This window comes from Rhinichthys klamathensis, unplaced genomic scaffold, assembly GCF_029890125.1.
Source record: "Rhinichthys klamathensis goyatoka isolate OS25496 unplaced genomic scaffold, OSU_Roscu_1.1 h1tg000206l_1, whole genome shotgun sequence".
In the NCBI taxonomy this organism is placed as follows: domain Eukaryota; kingdom Metazoa; phylum Chordata; class Actinopteri; order Cypriniformes; family Leuciscidae; genus Rhinichthys; species Rhinichthys klamathensis.
Window position 1 is genome coordinate 3,153,747 of NW_026606731.1, and position 27,868 is coordinate 3,181,614.

Sequence of the window (27,868 nt, forward strand, 5' to 3'; positions counted from 1 at the left end):
GCACTATTTTTGGAATCATCAACAACAAAAAAACTATTGGATTTCATTCAGCAAAAATGATGTAATCATCACCAAGATTAGTCCTATTCACTCTAAATTCTTAATGTACATCTTAAAGCATTCAGAGGTGGTAATGTCACGTTTCTGTGGTTATAAAAGCGAGGAGGGTGAGAGGTGTAATTAGGGTGCTTTCGTACACTCACACCTCTATAGATGTAATTAAACGCTCCATGCAGCAGTCCATGTCTGACACCTCTGAAGGGAAGCAAGATGTGCATGTTAGCCCTGCGTGGCTATGATGCTGTGGAACAAAGCCATGGTGTGTGAAATGCTATTTTGCAGAGCCTTTAAAAACACCTGCACCCCACCCTAAGCTTCAGAGCTCTCATCACAAAAGGGCTATGCGACATTAAGGAGAGAATTTGTGGCTGTACTAGACTTAAAGGGATGCATGTGAAAGCATTATGAAATTAGAAAAAGTACTTTAGCCCAAAACAGCCTGATGATTGTGATATTACATTTGACGTAAATATGTTAAAGATGGAAATGTCAATGTGCAAGAAAAAAAAAAAAAAGCAAATCTTTTTGGCTACTCATTGGGATGTATAGCCGATTGCTGGTAGGCCAGAGGAAGATAGCAGTCAAGTTTTATGAAATGGTTAGACCCTGGTGAGAAGCTGTGGTTGAGGAAGAGTTTTTTTTTAATGTTGAGGAATATGATACTCCAAAAAAAAAGACAATTGATATGACAATCAGGTTTAAAGCTTATAAGATGTGTGGGACAACCTAAAACCACTGACAGCTTAATAGCATTGGCTGATAACTGTGGAAATAAAATCAACAACCATTATAAATCTTATTAAAGGATATAACTATAATGCATACACATATATAATGGTGTCCAAAGTCTAAAACTACCAGATTATGAATATATATATATAAAAAAACAAAATTAACATTTTATTAAATGATTTAATGTTTTTAAAAGAAGTCGCTTATCCTCACCAAGGCTGCATTTATTTGATGAAATCATCCAGTAAATATGCTGAAGTCAAAATGTTTCCTAAATCACCACTTTGGAGATGAATTTAAAATCACTAGTGCATGCATGGAGAAGGCTCTGAGATAGTGTAATATTCGTTCTGATGATGGAAAAGAATTATGTAGTTATGCAAACTATTCTCAAAGGGTGCTGCATATATGCGCTAGCAATTTGAAATGTATCTCCAAGGTGGTGGTTTAGGAGACGTTTCGCTTCAGCATAACTTCTGCTTGCGTTCATGTAGAGACAGCTTCGAATTAGTTCCCTAGTTCGGCTGTGGTCTACCGCTCTAGATAATACAATCAGTTTTGGCTGCTATTTGTTTTCTCCTCATGAATGGCCTATATTCCAGAGGATCACCACTGAAAACTGGAATCTCCCTTGTAGGAAGTGAGACTTGTTTCTGCTGGGTCACAAATAGATCAGCCAGATTGCATTGTCTTTGCAGGACAGGACCGAGATCAATACTAGTAATGTTAGAATTTCTAGTACTGTGCTGGTTATCTATCCTCTGCTGGCCAGTTTGTGTCATTGTGAGTGTAGTTGCTGTTTGATTAGAAGTAAGTTTCGAAGCATTTTGAGTTCCATGGACGATCCTTTTTAGTGGTGCTTTAGGAATTGTTCTAATCTAGAGATGCACCGATCACAATTTTCTAGGCCGATTCCGATTTCCATTGAGTTTGACCTGCCAATACCGATTTTATTTTTTCTAACCACTTTTTTATTTTTAATAACACAAATATTTATTTTCTATATATTTTTTTATTTATAAAACACCATATACTTTTACCCAAACTGAATAATAAAAACAAGTTTAAATGGGTAAATTTTCTATAAATATTTTCTATAAAGATTCTTCATTTTAATTTCTGACATAGCCTACTCCAGTTCTTGTTAAAACACACTAGACATGCAAATTCTGTGCATTTTGGGCACTTTTTGTGTGAAATCATATTTATTCTGTCCATCAAAAGTGTGCTTTCACTTTAATTGAGCGTGAGCATCGCAGCAAAAATAGACTCGGCGTCGAAACCGCTTCACTGCTGCTCATGCGACGCTCCTGCTCGACGTTCACGCGCGGCTCCTGCTCCCGGTGTGAATGCACTCGTTGATTAACATGCACCCCGAAAAAAATGCGCGCCGCACACGTTTGCGGTGTGAAACGGCCGTAATTCACAAGGTTTCCTACATGTGCGTTCTGTGCGCACGTGTGATGCTGATGTTGCACGATGTTAATCATGCGCCGCCCGAGTGCATTTTGACCGGCATAAAATCGGCATGTCAGACTGACCGGCCGGTCGCCGATCATGGCCGATCACGTGAAAATCGGCCAATTCCGGTCACCAGCCGATCAATCGGTGCATCTCTATTCTAATCCTTTTGAAATGTAAAGGAGATGGTTCAGATTCAGAATCAATGAGAAAATATGATTTTTCTTCCAAAACTTTTTCCAGGTATTAATAAATTCATAGCATCTCTTATTATTTTGAGAGATGTGTGGGAACAGTGCAGTAAACTTACTTCAGAAGCAATGAGATGGATTTAAAATAGCTAGTGCGTACATGAAGAAGGCTCTGAGATGGGGTAACTTGATGGGAAAGCATTATTTAGCTATATGCAATCTATCTCAGAGGGTACTGCAATGCAGCACAAGATCTGGCTAATATGGCAGAGCTAAATTTACCATTCAATCTAATAATGATTGTCTCTAGGTTTCCTTACAAGCGAAGAGAAAAATGGAGATCTACAGACTGTGAAATTCTGGAATGTTCTCAAAAAAGGCCAGACTTTACTGACTTGGTAGCTTTCATTGAGAAAGAAGCGAATATTCTTTTAGGCCCAGTCTAGACCTAGGATTCAAGATCCTAAAACAAATTCAAATGTCATAAAGACAATGCCCAAACAGTCAGTCATACAAGTCTACTAGTAGGAAAGGTTATTACTACTGTTACTCCCATTGAGGCATCAAAATTGTCAGGATGATGCACAAGCTGCATTTAATAATCCTAGTCACTTTTGCTCTTATGATCATGCAATGGAATCTTGTGTCAAAATGGCAAAAATATCACAGGAGGATAAGACTGAATTCTTAAGAAGAAATGGTCTTTGTTTTGTTTGCCTCAAAAAAGGACATCTGACAAAAGCTTGCATAATGCATCTCACCTGCCAAATATGCTTTAAGAAACATCCTTTGGTGTTGCACATCAGAAACACTTAATTTAATGGAGGCTCACCTAATCCACTAACTGACGTGCACAAGAAAAAGGACAATACTACAAAAGTTACATACATGGCTGTGGTAGCTATAGATCATAAAGGGGCCGGCACAGCCGATTGTAAACTTGCAATCATACCAGTAAAAGTGAAAGCCTTTTTTTAAAAGTGAAAGAGTGTTTAAGACATATGCGTTTTTAAACCCTGGAAGCTCAGCCACAATCTGAGACACCTGAATATAGCTGGCAAACGAGAGATTTTGCTCAGAACAATGGGGCAGGAGAATCCAATAAAAACCTTTAGGTTGAGTAGCTTAGAAGTAAGCAGACTGGATAGCAACTACTTCATAGAACTGGCCAAAAATTTCACACAAGGGTCAATTCCTGTTGGTCTGGAGAATATACACAGGGAATAGGATATGAAGAAATGGCCATATCTGAAAGATGTTCAACTGGCAACCCTACCCACAGATGCACAGGGACAACCATTCGTGTCCTCTAATGGAATCTCAGTGGCTAAACTGAATGAATTACTTAAGGAACAGTACAATAACTCAGAACTCAGAGTACTCAGAACAAGCTTACAATGAGAAACCTGAACTTTCCTTTAAGCACAAAAGATTCCTGGAAATTGTGAATAACTCCATTGAGAAACAAGATGACCATTACCAGATAAATCTTCCATTTCATAGACCCAGCCTCACCCTACTTGACATAAAGATAAAGATATAAGAGCAATGAGCCTTGAGTATACTTAAAATATTTAGAAAGGATGAAGCATTCCTGTCAGAATACAGGAACTGTATCAGTAATATCCTTAAAAAGGGTCATGCAGAGTAAGTGCCAAAAAAGGAACTCAGCCGAAACAATGGTAGAGTATGGTATATTCCCAAACATGGAAAAAGAAAATCAGAGTAGTATTTGAATGTGCCTCCTCGTTTCAAGGAACCTCACTGAATTCCGAATTGATGGCAATGCCAGAAGGGTTCAAGCACCCAGCCCTGGCTTTTACCCAATGATAGTCATTTGTGTAGACTATTAAAGGATCACATTCACAAAATGTGGTAGGAGCCAATTACTTTCTAAGCTCTATAAGAGATACTGGATCACCAGAGGTAATGCTACTTCCAGAAATTCATCAGAAATTGCCTGTTCTGTAGGCATTGGCATGGATCTGCAATAGAGCAAAAGATGTCCGACTTACCTCTGAGCTGTATCACACCTGACTTACCACATTTCAGTCATGTTGGAATCGATAACTTTGGTTCCATTGAAGTAAAGGGGTCAAAACTCATGTCAAAAGATCTGGGGTGATTTTCACCTGCTTCAACACTAGGGCTGTCCATTTCGAAATGGCTTATTCTTTGAACACAGATTCCTGTATTCGTGGCTTCAGGAGATTTATCTGTAAAGGCCAAGTTAAAAAGATAATTTCTGATACTGGAACTAACCTTGTCAGGGCAGAGTGAGAATTGAGAGAGGCACTTGCTTATATCAACCAAGACAGGATACAGTAGACACAGGTGATAGAGAATGTAGTGGACATTTAATCCTCCCTTAGACCCTCTAAAGGTCTATGGGAACGAATTATTCGAATCCTTAAAAATATTCTCTATTCTGGCTTGAGACAGCAGACCCTAGATGATGAGGGCCTACAGACTGATCTTTGTGAAGTGGGGGCCATACTCAATGATCGCTCAATTACCACAGTCTCTGAGGATGCTAAGGATCCAGAAGCTTTCACCCCCAATCACCTACTTCAGATAAAAGGAATTCATATACTGCCTCTCAGTCTCTTTCAGAAGGATGACATCTATTCCAGAAGATGGAAGCAAGTACAGTCTCTGCAACCTTTTCTAGAAACGATGGATTAGAGTGTACCTCCAACTAGGGCTGACTTCTAATAGTCGAGGATTCGACGATTCGATTCGGAGAGGTCTGATTCGACTGTGAACCTCATAGTCGAATAGTAGGGAAGTGTTATGTAACCAATAGGGGTGTGACGGTTATTATATAACCGTGAGACCGACGGTTATAATTGAACACCGTCATTAGAACTCTATAACCGCCAAAACCGTGCTATTCAAATATTTTTTACAAACATTTTTTATCATAGAGAATGTTTAAATACTAATATTATCTTACGAGGGAAGCGGAGGCGGAGTTAGTGGAGCGTCGGAGGCTGAGTGCTGGAGATGATTCGGGAGAGGTCTGTGCACCTTTACCGATCAGAGCGCGCGCTGACACGGAGTGAAGCCTTGTTTATACTCGACGCGTCCGCACGAGCGCGAAGGTGCGCACGGCAAAAAATGGCGCGTTGGGTGCGCAAGACCGGCAAGACCCCATTTCGCACAGCTTTTTTTGTAACAGCGCGCGCGACGCCGCATCCGAGGATGAACGACTTCAAGCCGAATCTGCCCGAGCATGTAGGCTACGTCTCACCGCACCGGCACGCAGTTTGCGCGTCTAAATTGCAAAGTTCATTGCAAAGTTTTTTTGTTAAGGTTTTGTTTACTGTGTGTGATTTATTTAAAACAAAGCACGTTCATTGCAACGTTTTTTTTGTTTTTTTTGTTTTTTTTGTTGAGGATTCATTTAATGGAAAGCACATTCACTTCTAGTTGTCTTGCTGTTCATTTTAAATAAACGTAGAGCGAGTTGTCCTATAACAGACGAACAGTTATTCAACCGAACGTCTAGCTGCTATCTTAAAAAAAAAAGAAAAGAAAAAAGGTTCGACTATCAGTCGACTATGGCAAAATCTAACGAATCAGATTCGACTATGAAAATCCTTAGTCGAAAACAGCCCTACCTCCAACTAATGCAAAAGAGGCAGAAGGGGGACAAAATTTCGATGCTTCACCATGGAAATCTTGGTTTTTAAGACGTGTAGGGAAAACATTCCCAGACAACATAGGATATGTGTGTCGGGTTAAAGTGAGGACAAAGAACAGCATCCTAATGAGGCCTATTAGCACAAATTATGCTTCTTAATAGACATTATGTGAGAGCGGACTGCAAAGAAACTGGGCTAAAATGCACACATTTTTTGTTTTGTTTTTTGTTGTTCTTGTGAACTATGGCTCCTTTTGAATGAACTATTAGGTTTAACTTACTACTAGTTAAACCGTTGGCAATTAGGAGCCAGGATGTTGGAGCCATTCCAGATTTATGACTAATGATTTAACATGTGATTAAGTTAAGGTAAGGTAAAACTTTATTATCTCACAGGGGGAAATTTGTCTTGGGCCATCACCCATGCTGCAGTCAGTACACAAATAACACACAATAATCAACAAATAAGACAATAATAGAACGAGAAGTAGCGATTTACAATTACAGCTCCATACCGCCACTATTTAACATCTTTACAGACACCGGAATAAATTAATTTTTAAATCTATTCAATCTGCAACGAGGAGCCCTAAACCTCCTCCCAGAAGGCAGCAACTCAAACTCTTTGTACAAAACATGGAGTTAAGTTTGAGAACTGTGTGCAATATTGTATCTGTATGATTATTGCTTCGAATATTATGCATGTTGACTCTTATTGAGGTTGCGTAAAGAGTATTTAGAAAGGGTTGTAAGGGATAAGCGGGGTGGAGTCCAGGAGCCAGCATAAACTTTTGTCATAAAAAGACTTTTGCATAAACCACTATGTTAAGACGCATACTTTCCTACTATATAGTAGGCGAAAAACAGTGTGTGACAAAAGATGCATGTCCAAATTCACAGTTTTTAAAACATTATAGTCCTTCACGTCTATTGCGATCTCAAAATTCCGGCCAGTTGATAATACCTAGAATATCAAAATCCACTGCTGGCGGTAGATCCTTTTCTTATTTAGCACCAAAACTTTGGAATAGTCTTCCTACCATTGTCCGGGAAGCAGACACACTCTGTCAGTTCAAAGCTAGACTAAAAAGAAAACACATCTCTTTGACCTAGCATACACATAATACATTATAGACTTCGATAATTCAATGTTAGGCTGCATAGATTAGGTCAGCCGGAACTGGGAACACTTCCCTTAAATCTTGATGTACTCGCTACATCATAAGAAGAATGGCATCTACGCTAACTTTAGTGTCTTTGTTTATCCTGAGGTTTTCCTGCAGCCTGCCGGATCCAGGCCGTATCCAGATCCGACGAAGGAGATTCGCCTGGACCCGATGACAATGCAGTGCTGAAGTGTCAACTATCCTCTCCCTATGGAGGATCTCTTTCCCACTCTACAGATAAAGCGTTGTTGAAAATCCGGTTCGCGTACCTCGAAGTGATAAAATAAAATTCTGTATCAAATTTATAGGCAAGACAAGTAGTTTGTTTAGGCATGGTTTGTTGGGAAATTACAAACCTGCGCACATAATCAAACGAATTTAACTATAGAATCAATTTTTAATGCGCATGTGAACGCCATCAGGTCACAGGTTCGCGTTTAAAGTCTGTTTAGAGAGAACGCCGTCGTCTTAGTGGCCCCTAATGTAATAATAACAAATGATAATTTTGCTGGAAGTGAATCAATCAAAACCAACTTTAGCTGGAAATAACATTATTCAAAATCGCTATAAAGCCAAAACAATCTCTGTTACCGTAAATTGTATGTTTATCTCTGTAAAGCTGCTTTGAAACAATCTCCATTGTTAAAAGCGCTATATAAATGAAGATGACTTGACTTGACAGTACTCATTTGACTAGACTTTGTGGTCCTTTAGCAATACTGGTCATTAGCCATACACTTCTTAGGATATTAGCATCAGCCATTAAGGAACATCAGTGGACCAGTCTTTAACATTGCAAGAATCATTTATTCCAACACAAATGAGACCACAACACAAGAGAGGAAACATTTGTCATGTGAAAAATCCAATACACTTCTATCTTTATAATTTATTAACACATTAGCCCTAATTAATCCAGTTTTTCAATCCAGCCTATTAATCTTGAAAATTTGACCTTGGGAATTAAATATGAATATGGATGTCATAGAAGCTTTCCATGGTTACCACTTAACAGGATTAACTACCGTAATAAAACCTTCATGAAGCACAAATGTCGACAGTAAATTAAACAAAAGCTCTGTAAAGAATCAGGTGTGGACTTTACAAAGAGGGCCAGATATGGTATAATGGAGATCTAGCAGCTTATCTGGTCCTCACACAGTGTGTAAATGATCCGGTGTAACTGTGGCTGACCTTGCATCCGTCAGGTCATAATCAGTGTGCAGAGGATGAGGCAGTGAGTGCCGTTAACCTGCCCTCTATTTTTAGCCTCCATGTGAATCGCTCGGCTCACAGGACGAACACCAAGTGCCGCAGCCCAGCCGTCTCCACAGTAACTGCTATAGCGCATGTGAGGAGCTCACCCGCCCCGCAGAGGAGTGTGTGTTAGTAGAGCACAAGCGGTGTGGATGTGTGTTAGTGTGTGAGAGGACGGTGATGCTGACGTGAGTTGGGTGTGTATATGGGCAGATCAGCTACAGGATGAGAAACTCTGAAACTGCAACCCTCTGACTCAAGGACACAGACTGGAATAAACGATGAAAAAAATACTGTAAGCTGCAAAAGGATGGTTTATCAAGTAGAAATCAGAAGATTCAGAAAGAGATGTGTCTGAATATCACCAAAAAAAAACCTAAATAACAACAAAGATTGCAGTCACGCTAAAGAAGGCAAACCAAAAATTACACAAACATTTACTACTATTTTGGGTTGCAATTTATGTGAAATCTGAGTCCTGAAGCAAAACCACTGTTCTTCTAACCAATCATACTAACCCAACAGCGCAGCATGGGTCTACCCATCAGCACCATCATCAGCAACACAAGGTCACCTCTACAGCTCCATTTAACCACGTTTCAATACCCCGAACTCAAACGCTTCCAAAGCAGACCATTAGCAAACAAAGCATAGATGCTGAAAACAATCCACGGCTTTTTGTTGCATTCTGTAAGAACAAAGAATCTAGCTGTGCTGTTTTAATAAGATAATAAAGAGCCGAGTGGTCTTATGAGGATTGATGTTCCACCAACTGTCAGGTTTTCTTTGGTTTTGTCAGCATCTCAAATCTCCAGTCGACCAGGATCTCGTTTCAACTTAACACTGCAGTAAACACAAGCATGATGAATATCCTGGGGACATTCACCTCTGAGATTTGAGATTACAAGAGTATGGTTTCTGAAATTTTGAAAGTAGAAACTAAAAGCCAAACTGCAGTCACATCATTGAAAATAAATCCTGTCACTATTTACTCATACCTTCATGTCGTTCCAAACCTGTATGACTCTTTCTTCTGTGGAAAACAAAAGATAATTTGAAGAATGTCTAAGCTGCACTTTTCCAAATGAAAGTGAATGGTGACCAGGGGCTGTCAAACTCCAAAAGAGCATAAAAGCCCATAAGAGCATCATAAAAGTGGTCCATGCAACTTATGAACTGTTTTCAAAATTTTCTGAAGCCATGCAATATTTTTGTGTAATGAATAGAAATCTTACTTAACAACCGTGGTCACCATTAACTTTCACTGTATAGAAAAGAGCAGTTTGGACATTCTGCTAAATTTCTCCTTTTGCGTTCCACAGAAGAAAGTTATACAGGTTTGTAATTACACGAGGATGAGTAAATGATGACAGAATTTACATTTTTGGCTGCTCTATTCCTAAGACAAGCTGATGGCTAATGCTGGCATGTGTCAGAAACTGACACCCCAACAAGGGGAGCGTGAGTTAAAATTTGGGATTAGCCCTGTAGCAGGCAGCAGAGAGGATGAGCGATGTGAGAAGCCCCCCTCCATGTCCCCGCATCTCATTTGTAAGCGAGCTGAGGCTGAACCCCGCAATTACGCCCAACATTTCAGCAGAGGGCCCTCACCAAGGACAGCCCTCCGCTGCATCAATAATGCAATTCACTGTCTGCCAGGGTGCAGAGATTAATGCTACTTTTACTGCAGCTAGAAGCTACTGAAAGATCACACACAGACTTCTTTTCACTACAGAATGAAATTAAAGGGATAGTTTACCCCAAAATTAATATTTTGTCATGTTTTACTCACCCTCATGCAATTATAAACCTCTTTTCTCTTTTTTTTTTACATAAAAAACTATTTCTTAGAATCTTTACATAAAATACCATGAATTCATCATAAAAGTGGTCCATACAATTTGTGCACTATATTGTTGTTAACCAATTAATCTCTGCTGCAGCTATCAAACCAAATATCAGGCAGGGAGGATGTCAATAACAGCAAACGTCACATGACATCAAACTTGTGCCTTTGTGAAAATCTGCATTGGAGGTCGTAGAGATGTATTATTTTATTTACTTATTTATTTTTTAAAAAGTTGTATTTAGCAAGGATGCATTAAATTGATACAAAATAACCAACAGTAAAGACATTTACAATGTTATAAAATATTTCTAATTTAAATAAATGGTTCTTTTGAACTTACGATTTATTAAAGAATCCAGAAAAATTAAGAAAAGATATTACCGGTAAGCAGCACAAATGTTTGATAAGATTTTTTCTTGAGCACCAAATAGGCATATCAGAATGATTTGAGAAGGATCATGTGACACTGAAGACTGGAGTAATGATGCTGAAAATCCATCACAGGAATAAATTACACTTTACAATATATTAAAATAGAAAATTATTTGTCAATACTGATCAAATAAATAAATAAATATAGCCTTGGTGAGCATGTTTCAAAAACATCTTACTGACCCCAAACGTTTCAACAATATAGGTTTGGAACGACATGAGAGTTGTGAACGACAGAATTCACTTTTGGGGTTTCATATTTCCTCTAAATGCCACACTGTATTCTGAATTTTTAATGCTCCCTAGTTCTTTCCAGGTTGTTCACGAGCCTCTGGTTCATGCCTTCTAATCCCATCTCTCTCTGGATGACATCTGCGCCCCAAATCTTTCCTCTCCTTTCATATCTTTCTCCTCCAGTGGCAGCAGAGGAAAAATGATGGGGAGAGGATTCCTTGTCGTACCCATATCCCTCTTAGTGAGTGTCTATTTCCAGATTAACCCTATCCTCCAAACTGAGGCATAAGAGACTTAGGAAAGAAATGGAAGGAAGCTTATCTAACCAGCAATGTCTGGAACGACGAAAAGGAGAAGCTGATGATAATAAACTTAATATTTTGGCAAAACCCACGTCTTAAGACTAAGTTGCGGGGCTAACTTGTGAAGTTTCGGTTAAATACCAGATATAATATACCAGTAGAAAAAACATCTTAAAAAAAATCTTGGTGCCAGCTACTGAATTAAAAATGCAATCTGATGCAATTAAACAAAATTAGCAATGCACTTAATTAGCAAAGCAATGCACTTAATGCTTTAAGTCTCCCTGCAGTCAACAATCTCAAATGACAGATCGTTTCGCTAGACAAGACCCTTATTCCTCGGCTGGGATCGTGTAGCTGTGCCCTTTGAAGCTGCATTGAAACCGCAATTTGGACCTTCAACCCGTTGGTCCCCGTTGAAGTCCACTATATGGAGAAAAATCCTGGAATGTTTTCCTCAAAAACCTTAATTTTAAACGTTTTTTTCCCCTGAGAAATTAATTTCTTCATGCCTTAAAATAGCTTGAATGTAACTTAATTTAGTACCCGCGGTTCCATGAATATCATGCAAATTAGTCCTGCCTCCACTCACTCACACTACCTGATCCACTCGCTCAACTGTAGCTACATGATGGCAAGTGGAAATTTTGGTTTAATTCAGTCATATATGTTTGAACCAGAAACTGATTCAGAAAAAGGATGGAATTATACAGGGTCATCTACAAGTCGATGTATCAGAGTGGTAATGCGTCTTATGTATCATTCTCTACAATATCGAACACATACCGGTAATTGATATGATTAAGCCTTTGCTTGACTACGTTATCAAACAGCTAATAATGTATTGCTTATGTTACACAAACTATCTTCCCGTTCGTCATCTCAGAGTCAGACAGCTGGCTTTAAAAAAATCAGCATCCTTTGAACATCATAGAAAGTCAGTGGAGAAAAGCGCCACCCCACAAGGGGACATTTTAAAATAAATTTAGACAGATATAGATTGATAGAAGTCGATAATGTGATAATATAATGGCTGATAACTGATTAATAGCTGATATTAAAATGATATACTCTTTCAGCTAAATAAAAAAATTAAATGCTACAGGTTAACATTAAGTACTGTTTGAGAAATGGATATTCATTTTGTGGTCTGATAAAGATTACTTTTACAGTAACCGTGTTTTTGAAATTATTAATGTTTTAAAGATTAACTTAAAGTAAATATTGGCAAAGTTAATCTAAATGTAAAAATTACGGAAATAAGCATGCACAATTATATACATACACGTATTCGCATTGAACCGTTCGGTACGAGGCTTTCGGCTCGGTACGCGTTACAAACCGAACCAATTTTTTTAATTTTTCTGCCGGCCAAAATGTTGTTAGCAGTCGCGCTGGTGCGACCAACGTTGCCCAACATCAAATAGTAAACGTAATAAAAGCGGAACGAAACTGCTCTACTCATTTTTGCTTAACGGATCGTTTATCAGTTTGGACAGATGTCAGTGCAGCGTGAGCCGATCTTTATCAAGCGACACTGTTACAGCTTTAAGAGTCCAAGGGGGTAATCCACCAGCCGGAAACTGAAGTCTGCCTGGGGGCCGCCATTGGCTAGCAAGCCTTCACCTGCTGTTAGCATTCCATTGACTCCCTTTCATTTTGGCGTCACTTTGACAATGAATAACTTTACATCTGAGGCGTTTAAAGACTCCATTTGTCCATTATTTATTTCTAAAGAAACACCACAATGTATAAAAGGCTCCATTACCTTGTATCTTACGTTATGGCCCCGTAGAAGCAGTTTTTGTAAAAATAGGCTAACTAATTGAGTCATAACCACGCGACTCTCTGTCGCACAGTAGAGAAATTACCGTATAGACAGGAGGAGAAGCTTGCGGACAATCGGGGGGACGTGGAGGCATAAAGTAAAGGGAGAAGCCCATAGAGAGTCAAAGTTGATCCTGCTGCTAGCTCATGGACAGCTAATACTCACGATCTCCGGCTCTGCAAGATTCGGAAGGGAATGATTCAGATTCCTCTTGGCACAGCTACTAGAACACTTACAACTGGTTGTAGTTGTAGTCAGACAGGTTGCTCACGTCACATCTACGTCGTCAAGCTCAGTTTGAGCCGGCGCAGTACGCTCAGCCATCAGGAAGTGAGTGCTTCTAATTTACTTCACTTTTCTCCGTTGGAGTCTATGGGGTCGCTGTGTCCATTTCTTTTACTGTAAGTAATAACATCGCTGCGAGATCTAGTGAGAATTTCTCCATTATGAACCGTAGATCTCTATGACAGGTAGATCAAACAGCGCTGACGTGGAGACCAGGAGAAACATTGTGCCATGATGAACTAACAGTTACTAGTTATAGGTTTTAAGTCCACAAATAAGCAACATTCACCATGGATTTAATGTAGTAACACTAACTGTAACCATGGAAGTTTGGCAGGAATAGTAAAATGCTTTCAAGTACGTCACACATCTTTTTCCAGCACTTCAAAACTCAAATATTTAAATGTTATTTTTTTTATTTGATGACCAAAACATTATTTGTTCATTCTTCAAAGATTACCCCCATTAATAAAATTAAAAGTTTCAAGATGTAGGAAAAGTCACACTTATTTAAAAATAAAAAATACATTAAATTAACATTGTAATCAGTAGGTGGCTGCCATTTCCTCTCCCACATATTTATTTTTTAATCATTTTGCTTTTTAATTATTATTTCGACATTATGAATAAAATTGCTGCCCTTAAATGTTAATCTGGAGCCTTGCAAACTTAAAATAAAACTGAAATAAAATAAACCTTTGTTTATAACTACTTTTTGTTTATAAGGAGCTGTTTTTGTTTTATATGCTGCTAAGAAGACACCCCAGAAGATGGGTCAAGTGTAGCTCCATCATTGTTCAAAGTAAAATAAGGTCATACTTTATGATGTTAGTTTTAATAAATAAATTAAAAATTAAAAATCAAGGAAATTTCTCTGGCATTTCTTTCTTTTTGCTGTATCGAAAACGTACCGAACTGTGTCACCACTGATGATTCTTATGATCCGGTTCTCTTCATGAATCACTCAAAAAGACCAATAAACTCAGTTTGAATCACTCTAACAAATCGTTCACTAATTGAACTCACTAAAATCAATCAGAATTAAATTCACATCTCACTCATATTTACTTTTAGTAACTCAATATGAAGTATTTTGTGCACTTAGAACTTAATATCAAAATTAGAAATGCATTGATATAAAATAAATAATAAGTTAATTAATTTTAAAATATATAAATAAAAAAAGTATAATTATAATTTAAACATTATAACATTAATATAAAAAAATAATATAATACAAAATATAATAGAGTATAAAATGCATACTCACTTTGACAATTGCTAAATATTATATTTAGTGTTATTAAATTATTACTGTTTAAAAAAAAATTACTTTCAGAAAACTTTAAGATGATGGCAAACATAATCTTAAAGGGGTGATGAACTGAGAAATCAAATTTTCCTTGAGCTTTTGACATCTAAGAGGTCATCAAATTATAAGAATATCCTGTAAGTTTCAGAACTGAAAACGTCCTTGTTAGTCCAATAAAAGCTTTTATTGACACCAGGCTCAGCAAACGACTCGTTTTTCAAAGTGGGGAACTATGACGACAAAGAGGATAAAACACCACCCCCGCAAGAGAAGATCAACGCCTACTTCAACACGGACGGTTTAGCCCCGCCCACCGATTCGCGCATTAGACGAAACTCATTATAATATGCAAAACTGTTATCCACTCACAGCAGTGGGCGTTTACTTCCAAGTCTTCAATGCGAGACGCCCATAAAAACCGAGCGTTTTTGAGCTAGGCTCAAAACTAGGGTAGAAAATAGCATATTACTTATTCATTTTGATGTTTTTGAATGTAAAAACCAAGCGAACGTCATAAGTTGACCTCAGACAACAATATAAAACAATTTTAAAAGCCAGTTCATGACCCCTTTAATGTAAACAGGCGAAATAAGAATGCACAATTAAATATCCAATATCAGCCTATATATAATATTCAATATAGTCTATAACAATAAATAATAAAAAAACAATAAAAAGGTATCATGATGGTAATGATATATTTTGTACATCCCCGATCAAAATAATAATTAATTTGACAACATATTTAAAAATGAAAGGTATTTGTATGCTCTGCATGTGCACTAGCAAAAGGACAAAAGACTAGAAGATGAAGAAAGGCTAACAGAGGAGGGAGTTTGTGGTGGACAGGCTGTAAAACCCTGCTAATTAGACCGCAGAGGCGAATAGCTCCAGGGGTGTTGTTAGAATTTTCAAAACCATCATTAGAAATCAAAGGGTGAAGAAACACGGGACTCTTTTCAAGCCGCATCTTCAAAAACAGCCTCTACGGCCAGACCTGACAGAGCACCTGAGAGAAAAGACAGCAGAAAGATGGACACACTAATGCTATCAGCTGAGCCTCTCCAGGTGCACAGACGTCAATACAGTCTGGGGCTGTGAGCACAGGTCTTTCCTTTGTTCCTCTGCTTTCTCTGAAGCACAGATCTCTCTCGCTCTCGCTCTCTCTCTCTGTCACGCTATAATGACTTCTCCTGCTGAGGAAATGTGACGTGACTAGACAGGATCAGCGCTGTGGGTGAGGAAAGACTGGCCAACTACAGTTCTCTTTGTGATATTATTATAGTCAACAAAACAAAAAAACAATAATAGACAATACACACAAGAAAAATATCACATACCTAAATTAAACGTAGAAATCCTGACTGACTGACTTGTATTCGTTTTTCTCAAGCTCATTTTAATAGTTTCAAAGTACTTTAGAAAATAGAATGCAAAATAAATTATATTTTAGTTCATCGCCGCATTTCTGTGCATGTTACACATTTTAAATTAAATATGTTCATTCAAACATTAAATATGTCTTTAAATCAAATTGTGTGGTATCATACACTACCGTTTAAATGTGTGGGGTGAGTCAAATTTGGCAAGTTTAAGCAAGGATGTATTAAATTGATCCAAAATTACAGTAAAGACATTAGTAATAAGATATCTATTTCAAATAAATGTTGTTCAAATAAAACTTTCTATTCATAAAAGATTCCTGAAAAAAATGTATAACAGTTTCCACACAAAATAGTAATCAGCTTAACTCTTTTCAACATTGATAATAACAAGAAATGTTTCTTGAGCACCAAATCAGCATATTATAATGATTTCTGAAGGATCACGTGACACTCAAGACTGGAGTAATGATGCTGATAATGTTAAATCAATTAGGGCCCGAGCACCGATGGTGAGAGGACCCTATTGTTTTTGCTCCGTTTATTATTGTTTCGCTTCTTCTTCTTCTCCGAAATGAATTGCATTTTTGAGGGCCTAAACATGCACGAAAACTCATGAAACTTTGAACACGCTTCAGAAGTGGTGAAAATTTACGTGTGATGTGGGTTTCAGAATCGAGTGGGGCAAAATTGCCCCGGCTCTGCGTTTCACATATAGTTATGAAAATCGGTACATACATGTAATGACCCAATGCCTACAAAAAAGTCGCCCTAAACACAACAGGAAGTGAGCTATTTTGAACTTCCTCTCCGATTTTGTGCAGTTTTTGAAATTTCCAGACGTTAAAACTCCTCCTAGAGATTTAATCAGATCCACATAATATTTTGTCAGTCTAATCTTAAGGCCTTTGCAACGGTTATTACATGTATGTCCCGTATTGGTATTGGGTATTGGGTCATTACATGTATGTTACATGTATGTACCGATTTTCATAACTGTAAAGGCCTTAAGGTAAATTGCGAAGATCTAGAGTTTTCATCGAAGGATGTGACCTCGGCGGCCTGACAAATGTAGATGTGCAAAACCCAATTTCAGCCTCTGGGTGATATATGCATCATCAGATAATTTCTGTGTAAATGTTGCATGCAGTTTCGATGTTGCTAGGCAACCACAGACAACCTGCAGTAACTCAGCCATACAATGTCCGATCTGCCCCAAACTTCACATGTTTAATAAGCGTACTCTCCTGAACACATGACCACCAGCTGGTAGCAGGAAGTGAGGTAAATACAAATGACTAGTCCTCCTATATTTACGTACTGCCCACCGTGCTCTGTTTTGCTAAAGCTGCCGGGTGGCGGTGGCATGGGTGCGAGGGCCCTTTTCATCGCTGCTTGCAGCTTTAATTCTAAATTGTAATTATTTGACAATATTACTGTTTATTGTAATTCAGATCAAATTAATGCATCCTTGATGAGCATAAGAAACTTGCCAAAGACTGTCGAAATATGTGAGAGAGAATTTAAAACATTTCTGAGAGGGTTTTACCATGCAAATGGCCCAAAAACTTAATCAAAACACCCTGTTAACATGCTAATATAAGAACTGCCATTAAAAATGTCGACCATTCTTGGACAACTAGCCAATCATTGTTACCCATTCGTATAAAAAAAAAAATAATAATAATAATAATAATAAGAATAATAATATATATATATATATATATATATATATATATATATATATATATATATATTAAATAATAATAATAATTCAGGTTTTTTGTTTTATTTGATGTCAATAATACATATCAGTTTAATATAAGCCAAATTGACCTCTAGATACCGACATCGGTCATTAAAAAACCCTATTGGTCAACCACTAATCAAATCTTAATGTTCTTTCTCAGTTCTATGATGTTTAGTAGTCAATGATCAAAGACGACACTCTGAAACAGAGTCACTGTCACTGCAGCATACACCGCCTGAGGTATTTCACATTTCTGTCTCCCAATTACAAGCTCCATACCCTCAAAATCTCAAACACTTGAGGCGTTCTTCCGCACCAAGATGCTTTTGTAACCATTTCCACCTGCCACTCTACAGCTCTGTATTGCACATCTGCAGTGCTTTCCCACAGATACGGACAGGAAACAGCCCAGTGTCGAAAGGCTGCATCCAAGATTCCTGCTTCCTCTCATACATGCATAATCAGTGCGGTCTTTCTTTCAGCTGCCAAACGGGTCCAAAACAATAGCTGAAATAACGATGGAGGCTGAGCCTGTAAAAACTTTAGCTATACAAACCCTAAGGCTAGGCTAAGACTGTGGAGACACCCAAGAGATTTGAGATACTGCTTTCTGGTACCTGAAGCGCTAAACTCCCAGAGGCTGAGATCTTTGCTCCAGTCAAGACTTCACAGAACCAAACATCGCCTGTTTCTTTAAGACTGAAACCCTGTAGGCACAGCAGGCGATTTGCATGCACTACCTCTAAAGCCTTCGGGACGTTTCACTCAGTAGTGAGAGAAGTACACACCTCTTGGCAAGGTCAAGAGTAACGGTGCACAACCAAGTGGGAATGACTGGAAATATGGAGACTTGGCAAAAAATGCAAGATGTTCAGCCTCAGACATGACTTTAGGGCGTTTGCACAAGATGATTCCCATTAGACCAAAAACTAATCTTGCAAGTGAGGCTAAAAAAATAAAAGAAGATGGAGAGGGGGGTTAAAAAAAAACCTCAATTTTCCCAGAGAAGAGTGCTGCTTGTCAAGTTCATTTTCTGACAACAGCACGAGCTCCACCCCTCCCCTGGAGGCCTGGATGCGCTGCTGTGTATCGACAGTCACAGCAGGAAGCTCATCCAATCATAGCAGCCGCTTCAATGGGACAGGCCTAAAGTACTGCGCCAAAGTGATTATTGATTTACAAATAACTCCTCTCCTTTTACACAGCCAAACCAGAAGTCTGCTGACTGATTCTCTGAGACTGCATGCATCTAAGCAGATATCAACATACTAGTTACTTTGTGGGTATTAAAGGTCTCTAATTTATATTAACAAATTTATTAGAAATCGAGTGCCTGTTGTCTTGAGATAAAGTGTAATTCTATCCGTTTAATCAAACATGATTGGATGTTGACCAATGTACTGTACAATCATACATCAAATAAAAATATATATAAAAAAAATATCATAACATAACTCAACTTATAACACTGACACACACAGTCAATGACAAACAGAATCAGATACACAAGATCAACGAGAGCCTCTTTCTTCATTAACCTGTTGAGCCAAAAGATAATGCAAGTAAATGTAATTTCAGATCACGTTTAAAGGAGCCTAGCGAAGATGCTAATCTTAGGTGTAGCGGTAAGATATTCCAACGCTTCGGAGCAGCCAATGCAAATTCTTAGATACCACTCAATCTTAATGTGGTCCTAGGAACATCTAAAGTCATCTGACTTGACCTGAGTCCTAGGTGGTTTATGTACACAAAGAAGATCTGCTAAATATGAAGGCCCCAAGTTGTGTAGTCCTTTGTATACAATAATCATAATTTAAAATCAATTCTATATTGAATTGGCAACCAATGTAGTGAGGCTAAAACAGGCGTTACATGCTTTTTCTTAGGAGTACCTGACAAGAGTCTGGCAGTAGCGTTCTGCTAGCCTAGAAATCTAGACGCACCCTAGCGGCAGCAAAAATTATTTTGCAGCCAGTGTGGTCTAGCAACAATCCGTTGGCTTTCGAAGTGGAAGAACCAAACTCTGGTCAGGCCAATCACATCGTGTATAGAGTTGGTGGGCGGGCTTAACACAATGACGGCAGAGTTGTGATGGTTCTGCGCCGTGATTTCCATAGGTGATTTCCCTACTACTTGAAAACAAACAAGATGCTGCTGGCGAACAGCGGTCTTTCGAAGCGGCTTTGGCCGCGACTCTGGAGGACTTGGAGTTAAGAGAACGTCACTTAAGTCATTCCTAAAAAAGGAAGATGTTTTCGGAGTTTTGACGACCGGATACGGCAAAAGTTTAATATATCAACTAGCTGGTGGGAAAACGCATGGGACTCACTCAGACACAGCCGTCCGTTGCTCTGGTTGGTTGTAGCGCTATCCTATTGCGTGCAGAGGGATATTGAAAGACAACCGTTTATCCCGCCCCTCGGATTGAGGTATGCCAATTGTGAGTTCCCAGACCTAACATCTTGATGTAGGTCTGGCTTGCCAGGCTAGCGTTCTGCACCAATTGAAGACGATTTAACAGTGATTGGCTCATACAGCGAACTACAATGATCCAGTCTTACAGAGATGAAAGCATGAATAAACTCTTCAAAATTACTTGAAGACAAAAATGGTTTAAATCTCAGACAGAAAACAACAGAATTTGACCACTGAATTAATCTGTTTATCAAATTTCAGGAAATTATCAAACTGTACGCCAAGATTCTTTACCACCACTTTAAAGAAAGGGGTAAATCAGACAAATTTTAAGTATCAGGAGCCGCAAACCAGATTATTTCAGTTTTACTTTCATTCAAATACAAAAAAAAAACAAAAAAAAACAAATGAATGACATCCGTAATTTAACTTCATGGAGGCAGTTCAATAGTGACTCAATTAAACTCTTATCCTGTTTCCACAAGGGAGCGCGGGGCACAATGTAACGTGGGGCTAGTTGTAACACACTTGTTTTAAATACTTCCACACATGCCAGCATGACGAAACTTGGTGTATTTACTAGTTGCCATTTCAACACTATATAGAGAAAAAATTGCGCCAAAATTCAGAAATCTTTGTAAGATATCACTGAACATTTATTTAACCATAGCAAAAGTACATTTCTTAAGTTCATTTTTCATCTCTATTTTTTGTGTTTATTTAAAATTAGACAAATCTGATATTATTTTAATCTCCAATCTGTTGTTTAACAGTTGATATAGTTCTTTAATGCTTCGCTAACAAGCAGAAGACACTAGCAGGGTTTAAACCCCAGTTGTGCAGCTGGGGAACGTTGTAACACTGCGTTACAATGTGCCCCTATTAGAACTATGCTATTATATTCTATACTTTTATGAATTCTATTGAGAAAACATGAGAAACGTAAATAAAGACTAAGAGTCAATGTTCAGAAATGATTCATTATTATTTTGTTTTGACCTATGCTGTATAGCTGTGTTTTCCGTTGTGTGTTTGTTGTCAAACTCAAAAATTAGTTTATTTTTCATTATTAAAAAATTCCATTATTTTATATGAAAAAGTTAATAATTGTATTTTACTAAGAAAATATTTTGGTTTGACTTGTATATATTTTTAATTAGATCAGATAGCATTTTAAGCTGTCATATGGTGATGTTACAATGCGCCCCTCACATGTTACAATGTACCCCACCTATGGGGCATGTTGTCACATTTCACTTCCATTCTTTCGGGGTAAATCAAGAAAAAAGTATACACTGTATTAATAAAACAAAACCACATAATTGTACTAGACATGTGGGAAAAAATAAATACTCTAAACCCTAAGTAGATTTACACAAACTGAGAAAGTCAAAAACCGTTACGTTGTGCCCCGCTCTCCCCCTACACCTGAGTGTCATCTGTGTAACAATGAAAAGATAATCCATGACTATGAAATATAGAACCTAAAGGAAACAGGATTGGGCCCAGAATACTGGCTTCTTTCTGCTCTGACAATGTTCCCCAACCACAGGAACAATTCTCCATGCCAAACAGCCAGGCCAATCAAGGTGTGAATGGAGGACCACCATCATGAACATGTCATGGCCAGCCCAATCTCCAGACCTGAACCCCATTGAAAACCTCTGGAATGTGATCAAGAGGAAGATGGAAGATCACAAGCAACAAACAAGGCTGCGCTGCTTGAATCTTTTGGTCAAAGGGTGGCATAAAGTCACCCAACACATGACACATGAAAGCTGCAATTGGAAATTAGGGTTATTCCACCAAATATTGATTTCTGAACTCTCCCTTAGTTCAAATATTAGTAATGAATTGTTTAAAAATGAATATAAACTTGTTTTCTTTGCATCATTCGATGTCTGAAAACGTAATGGCATAATTTTTGTTATTTAGACCAGTTGTTATTTTCTGCAAATAAATGCTCTAAAAGACAATATTTTTTTTATTTGAAATTTTGAAGAAATGTTGTCAGTAGTTTATAGAATAAAACAAAAATGTAAATTTTACTCAAACACATACGCTCAATTGAGGAGTATGATTGCTTTTACACGATAAATCCAGAGAAACTGCTAATATTGCAGTGGTCTCTTTACAGAGCTGTATATATATATATATATATATATATATACATACACACACATATATACTACTAAATGAACTTTGAAATTCCCTGACACGTATAAGAGTGATTGTCTAACATCTCTAAGCTACTATCATTTGAAGCTGAGTCAAACCTAAATATATATATATATATATATATATTTGCAACAAGAGCAGGAGTTTATGATCCTCCTCCGGCTTGTGTCATTTGAAGATCATTCTCACAATACTAGAACACAACACATTTACGTCATAATTCCTCTAGCAAATCATATGACACTTAAAAGATACAAAAACAACATTACTTACGTCACTCTGCCGGTCAGTGTGGTCTGCACGTGCTTCTGGAATTCAGTATATTTAGAGGCCAGATACACAAAGTCTGGAGGTTTATCCTTATAACGGTTTCGAGGATGCATGGATTTATTCAGGGCCATTCTTCCTGCAATGCTGCAAGACAGATTGCACGTCACTACAAACAGCAATCAAAAAGATCCACGAATCTTAAGTCGTGAGTCAAATAGAATTAAAGAGATAGTTCATTCCATTCCAGTTTTCCATTCACTTTCATTGTATGGAGAAAAAAAAGATGCTTTGAAAGTCAATGGTGACTGAGACTGTCAGCCCCAACTATTCTGCCTTACATCTCCTTCTTGTTACACAGAAGAAAGAAATTCATACAAATTTAAATAACATGAGGGTGAGTAAATGACAGAAATTTCATTTTTGGGTGAACTGTTGCTTTAAGTTTTGTTTTCCATGTGCATAATTTAAAATGCGACACATATCTGTGCTGTTATTGCAGATGTCTATTTATAGAGGAATCATATTACTCTTGTCTTATTACTATGTAATGTACTAAATTATCACGAATCACAAACGTGCTCAGGGGTAATTCTCTTGATTTATGCTAAGAGAATAGCCAAACAGCTAAGTTAATAGATTCACCAGACAAGACACTGCAAACATGCAACTCTAACGAATAGCACAGGCGACACTCGTTTAAAATATCCTTAGATACCGTTTAAAAATATCGGAAGATTAGATGAATACCGATGAGTGAAAACTTCAGGAGTTTCTCAGTGTGCAGCACACTCGGCTGTCATTGGCAAATCACGTTGTACCAACGTTCAAGTGTTTCTTCCCGGGTTCCGCCTCAGTCACAATTCTGCGTCGGCGCACGCATATGGCGTCATGGGATCGGGTTATTTTAATAATATAAAATGTAATATTTTCCAGTTCATTTGCTATTATATATATATATACTAATGTATTATTATGATTGTTATTATTATTTTATTATTTTCCCCTGGCTGTTTTCTTATTTTGTACTGGTGGTTACTGTTCTATATTGTATTTATATTTGCACATTTATAACTAATAACAAAAGTAACACATTTTCTAAAATACTAACTATAGTAGGGCAGGTAAACCTTTATATTCTTCATGCATAAATTGCTAATGTCAACCTAAATCTTTTTCTTTCTTTTTTTTACACAAGTGGATATAGTATTTACAATTTTTTGTAATCTATTTTTATTACATTTTTTGTATTACTGCTTAGTTATAAATATTTTTTAAAAGATAATTGTATTTTATATATTTAATTATCAAAGTTTGCATCATTTTTTTCTGACCTGTTTAGTCATTTGTTATTTAATTGTTTTCTTTAAAATGAAACCATGTAAGTGTGTAAGAACAAGTTGTAATCGTTTTGTACAGTTTGCACTATATTCTGTAACCTGTAAACTATATTCTGTAACCTGTAAAACTAATTTTGAAGTGGAATATGCATAAAATGTAATGAACTGTAACTGTAACCACTGGAAACTGTTTTGACTATTCATACAGCATCACTACCAACAGACACAACATTCATATTTTTTTCTTTAATTATGTTGCAAACAATAACATCCAGATATATTGTTAACAATTGGCCGTGTGAACAGTGATACCATAAAAAGCAAAGAGTCCCATTCAAGCTGTGAAGACTGAAGCCTCCAATCTATTCACAAAGTAATAGCTGATGATAGACCTGTGGCTGGAGGATGGACCTACAGACAGGACCTTCATGAGTCTGTCTGTACATGAACCCATCCAGCATGTGCAGAAGTGGGATTGCTTGGGACCTGCGAATAGCAAACGTTCTCTCCGGACACATATAAAAACAGGACATCATCATTGTCATCATCATCATCATCAAGACCTTTTAAAAGAGGCATGTCCAATCTTAAGGTCTTAAGGAAAGCCAATCACAAGGGAGTAGCACTTCTCATGGGGATAATAAACTCTGGACAATGTAATACATGCTTAAATTACAAATGATTAGATTCAGAAATATTTTTTGTCCAAAATTACCCACTTTTTTTGGTTTAGGTTTACAGCCCCAGTGCATATGAATCTCTTTTTGGTGCTGTGTAACACAGTGAAGTGACTGAAGAACCAATGTCAATCGTCTCCACTAGAAACTACAGGAGGCATCAACGGTGTTTGCTTGCGATGGGCACTTCTCCCTTGGGTTGCTCAGTCTGCCACAATCCCATAGCGAAATAAAGTCGTCACCTTCCTTCATTCAAGCACACACAGATCGGCTTCTACAACCACATACTGAGCGGCCCACTCTTAGCACGCCAGCTGACCTATCTGGTAGGGGTGTCTAGCTTCATGAACCAATCATAGCACATTATATACATTAGACGTCACTTTGACCATTTGAGGATGGTCGGACATCAAATGTGGCCAATGGTTCCCCACCAGACAGCTCAATTCTCAGTACGGTTACATGCAGCAGTGCTACGTGGACAGGTACAGATCTCAGACTAGTCACTATCAGATTTTCAGCAGCAGTAGGTACACCCAGTACACACACAACAGGAAATCGCTTGATAATAGCATGGTTAAGCAGTGAATTCTTTATTATATAATTGCATTGGAATGAAAAGGCTAATTAAAATGCATTTTGAAGCCTTACATTGCGTAAACCTTCAATCCGATGGGACCGAAAATCTAACAATAGCAGGGATGTGCAAGTTAATTGAATATCTTTTGTCTTTGCACAAAGTCAAAAGGCATATATTTTCCTCAAAAGATATGGAATGGTTTATCTCCATGTTTGGGACTTTATCAAATCATTTCCCATTGTGTATTTGTTTGTTCATTTATTAATAGATAACGCAGAGAAAGTGCCACTCGTCACACTTGAGTCATGGCTTGAGCACCTGTGGTTATTTTAGGGATATTCAGCTATGGTCCACAGTATGAAGATCCCTTTACAATAGGAGTCACCATCAGGACTCTCCACAGAGAGAACAGGCAGATCATCAGTTCGTAGCTCCACAACTTGTTGGTTTATTATGAGATTGAGCTTTCCACAGTTTTTTTTTATTTTATTATTTCATCGTAAGCCCATCGTTTCATTTTTTTCACCATGGAAATCTTTGCACCCATTCTTTTAGGACAGATTTTTGCACATCCCCTGATGAGAGGAAACTTTGAGCTCTTGTCATGCTTTGAACCCCATGTCTAAACTGAGGGTTATGAATTCTCAAGTCTCTGAGCAACTGCCATATGGGGCAACGAGATCATTAAACAACAAAGGAAGAATCAGGACATCTTCATCTGAACGCAATCTTAAACGTTGAGGGCCAAATCAAGTGCTTCGTAAAGGCAACGTTTACGGTGCTTACAAGTTTGAAGTGCTCCTGAGTGACAGACAAATCAGTCAAAATCAAAATCTTTACTAAAGCTATCTCTGATTTGGACCAAAAAGAAAAACTCTTGCTGCCCACTATTCAGCATGGCTTTTTGGACGCAGGAGTTCCGTACAAATTCACTCCTATAATTAAGCAGTGTAAAGTCATGTCTCTGGGATTGTACTTCTCAGTAGGACGTGTCATGACAAGTGTACAAAGATTTATTCCCAAAGGTTTCCAGACAAAACACATGAAACGTTCTTAGATGCAACCATTAAATGTTATCTAAATCCACAAGAAGAGAATGGTAAGTACACTCCAGAAGTGATGCAACAAAGCTACAGAATAACTCTGATAACAAGCCCCAGATCAACTCTCCTCCTCAGCACTATAGGTTCGTTCTGTAGCATTTGCCCCTTGAAAGGTCTCCAAGCTAGGCACAAACAGACTAAGACAGTGGACGAGAAAAAAAAAGAAGAAAAAAAAAGACAAAGAAATCAGACACTGTCATTAAATTATCAGTTTAGTGCCCTACATTTAACCCAGTCAGCTTCTGCCTTCGGTAGGTCAGGCTGAGTGAAAGATCAGCCTGTGTTAAACCTATGGTACTTCTAGACAACATTATGTAAATTTACAGTATACAGTTTTGGATTCACCATGCAAGAATACTTTTTTTTTATTTAATAGCTCGATCTACATCCAGAATAATTTACATAAAAGGACACGCTATTGAACCAGAGTTTGGTGGGTGATAACCGTGGTGTTCGAGTGCATCCAGAAGAGCAGGAGGAAGCTGAGGGGGAAGTGGAATGGGTCCAGGGGGTGGAAGGGAGCATGGAGTTGTTGTGAAGGGTCCTGCGGCTATGATCAGCGACACTCCCACACTTTTACTGTTTGATCTACACTCCCAGTGACGACGTACGGAGCCGACTTGTGGAAATCTGTGGAGAGAATAGAGACACTGTACTTTAGGAACATAGACTTGAACTAATAATTAGTATTACTCATAATAAAAAGGCAAACACTTTAATACTTCTTCATATACCGTTTCCTTATTTAGCAGTTCAGTAAAATAATTTATTAAACAGAACTGTTAAAAAGACAGTAAACTAATGAAGATGGAGAATAGGAGATCCTGTCCATCTGCAATCAGAAGAAAAAAAACCCACTTCTGACATTTATCAGACAAACAAAATAACGTAACGGCCGATGATTAAAAATGCCAAAGATGCTGTGTAATGTGACAATTTTTTCTTAAACATGGTGGCGTTAGCTAAGCCAATGGCATGAGTTTAGGGTGGGGCTGTCTGATCATTTGACAGATGAGGGGGGGGGGGGGGGGGATCTTGATTGAAACCAATCTGTATTTTACCAATTCCTTTTGGTGACGCTCATGGCACAGACATGACACACTTCAGCTTTAAAACATACATAAAACACTTTAAATAGCAGGATTCACAAGCTCAAACAGTGTCAAGAGACCTGATACCTCAAACAGACACTATTCACACCAAAACCATTGTTTCTAATCAATAGTCTAGAAGATGAGTGTTGTGTACTGAAGTGCTTTTAAAAGGAAGTTTGAAGCTTCACAGGAGCCTACAGGGGAACTGGCTGAATAACATCAAGTATCTCTAGAGAGCTTCAGTGCCTTGATCCACTTAAAAGATCTGGACTCGAGCAGTTAAAAGACTGGAGGGTTCAGCGTCCTCTCTAAATAAGCTGCCAACGG

General features: G+C 38.0%; 2 protein-coding genes across 4 annotated transcripts in view; both read right to left on the reverse strand.

Annotated features, from left to right (window-relative positions):
• Positions 1–23,616, reverse strand: part of mettl16 (methyltransferase 16, N6-methyladenosine) — a 41,395-nt gene extending 17,779 nt beyond the window's left edge. Inside the window, exons 1-2 of one of the 2 annotated variants that reach the window (XM_056263468.1) lie at positions 23,498–23,616; positions 22,754–22,886 (exon numbers count right to left, since the gene is read on the reverse strand). In XM_056263468.1, coding sequence (XP_056119443.1) covers positions 22,754–22,881 — 128 coding nt within the window. In that variant the 5' untranslated portion in view covers positions 22,882–22,886; positions 23,498–23,616. Of the gene's footprint in view, positions 1–22,753; positions 22,895–23,497 lie in introns of both variants that reach the window. The other variant, XM_056263467.1, reaches the window with a different exon arrangement.
• Positions 23,617–25,341: 1,725 nt separating this feature from the next.
• pafah1b1a (platelet-activating factor acetylhydrolase 1b, regulatory subunit 1a) overlaps positions 25,342–27,868 on the reverse strand; it is a 66,149-nt gene continuing 63,622 nt past the window's right edge. For both annotated transcript variants that reach the window (XM_056263469.1, XM_056263470.1), the window contains exon 11: positions 25,342–27,077. In XM_056263469.1, coding sequence (XP_056119444.1) covers positions 27,004–27,077 — 74 coding nt within the window. In that variant the 3' untranslated portion in view covers positions 25,342–27,003. The remainder of the gene's footprint in view (positions 27,078–27,868) is intronic.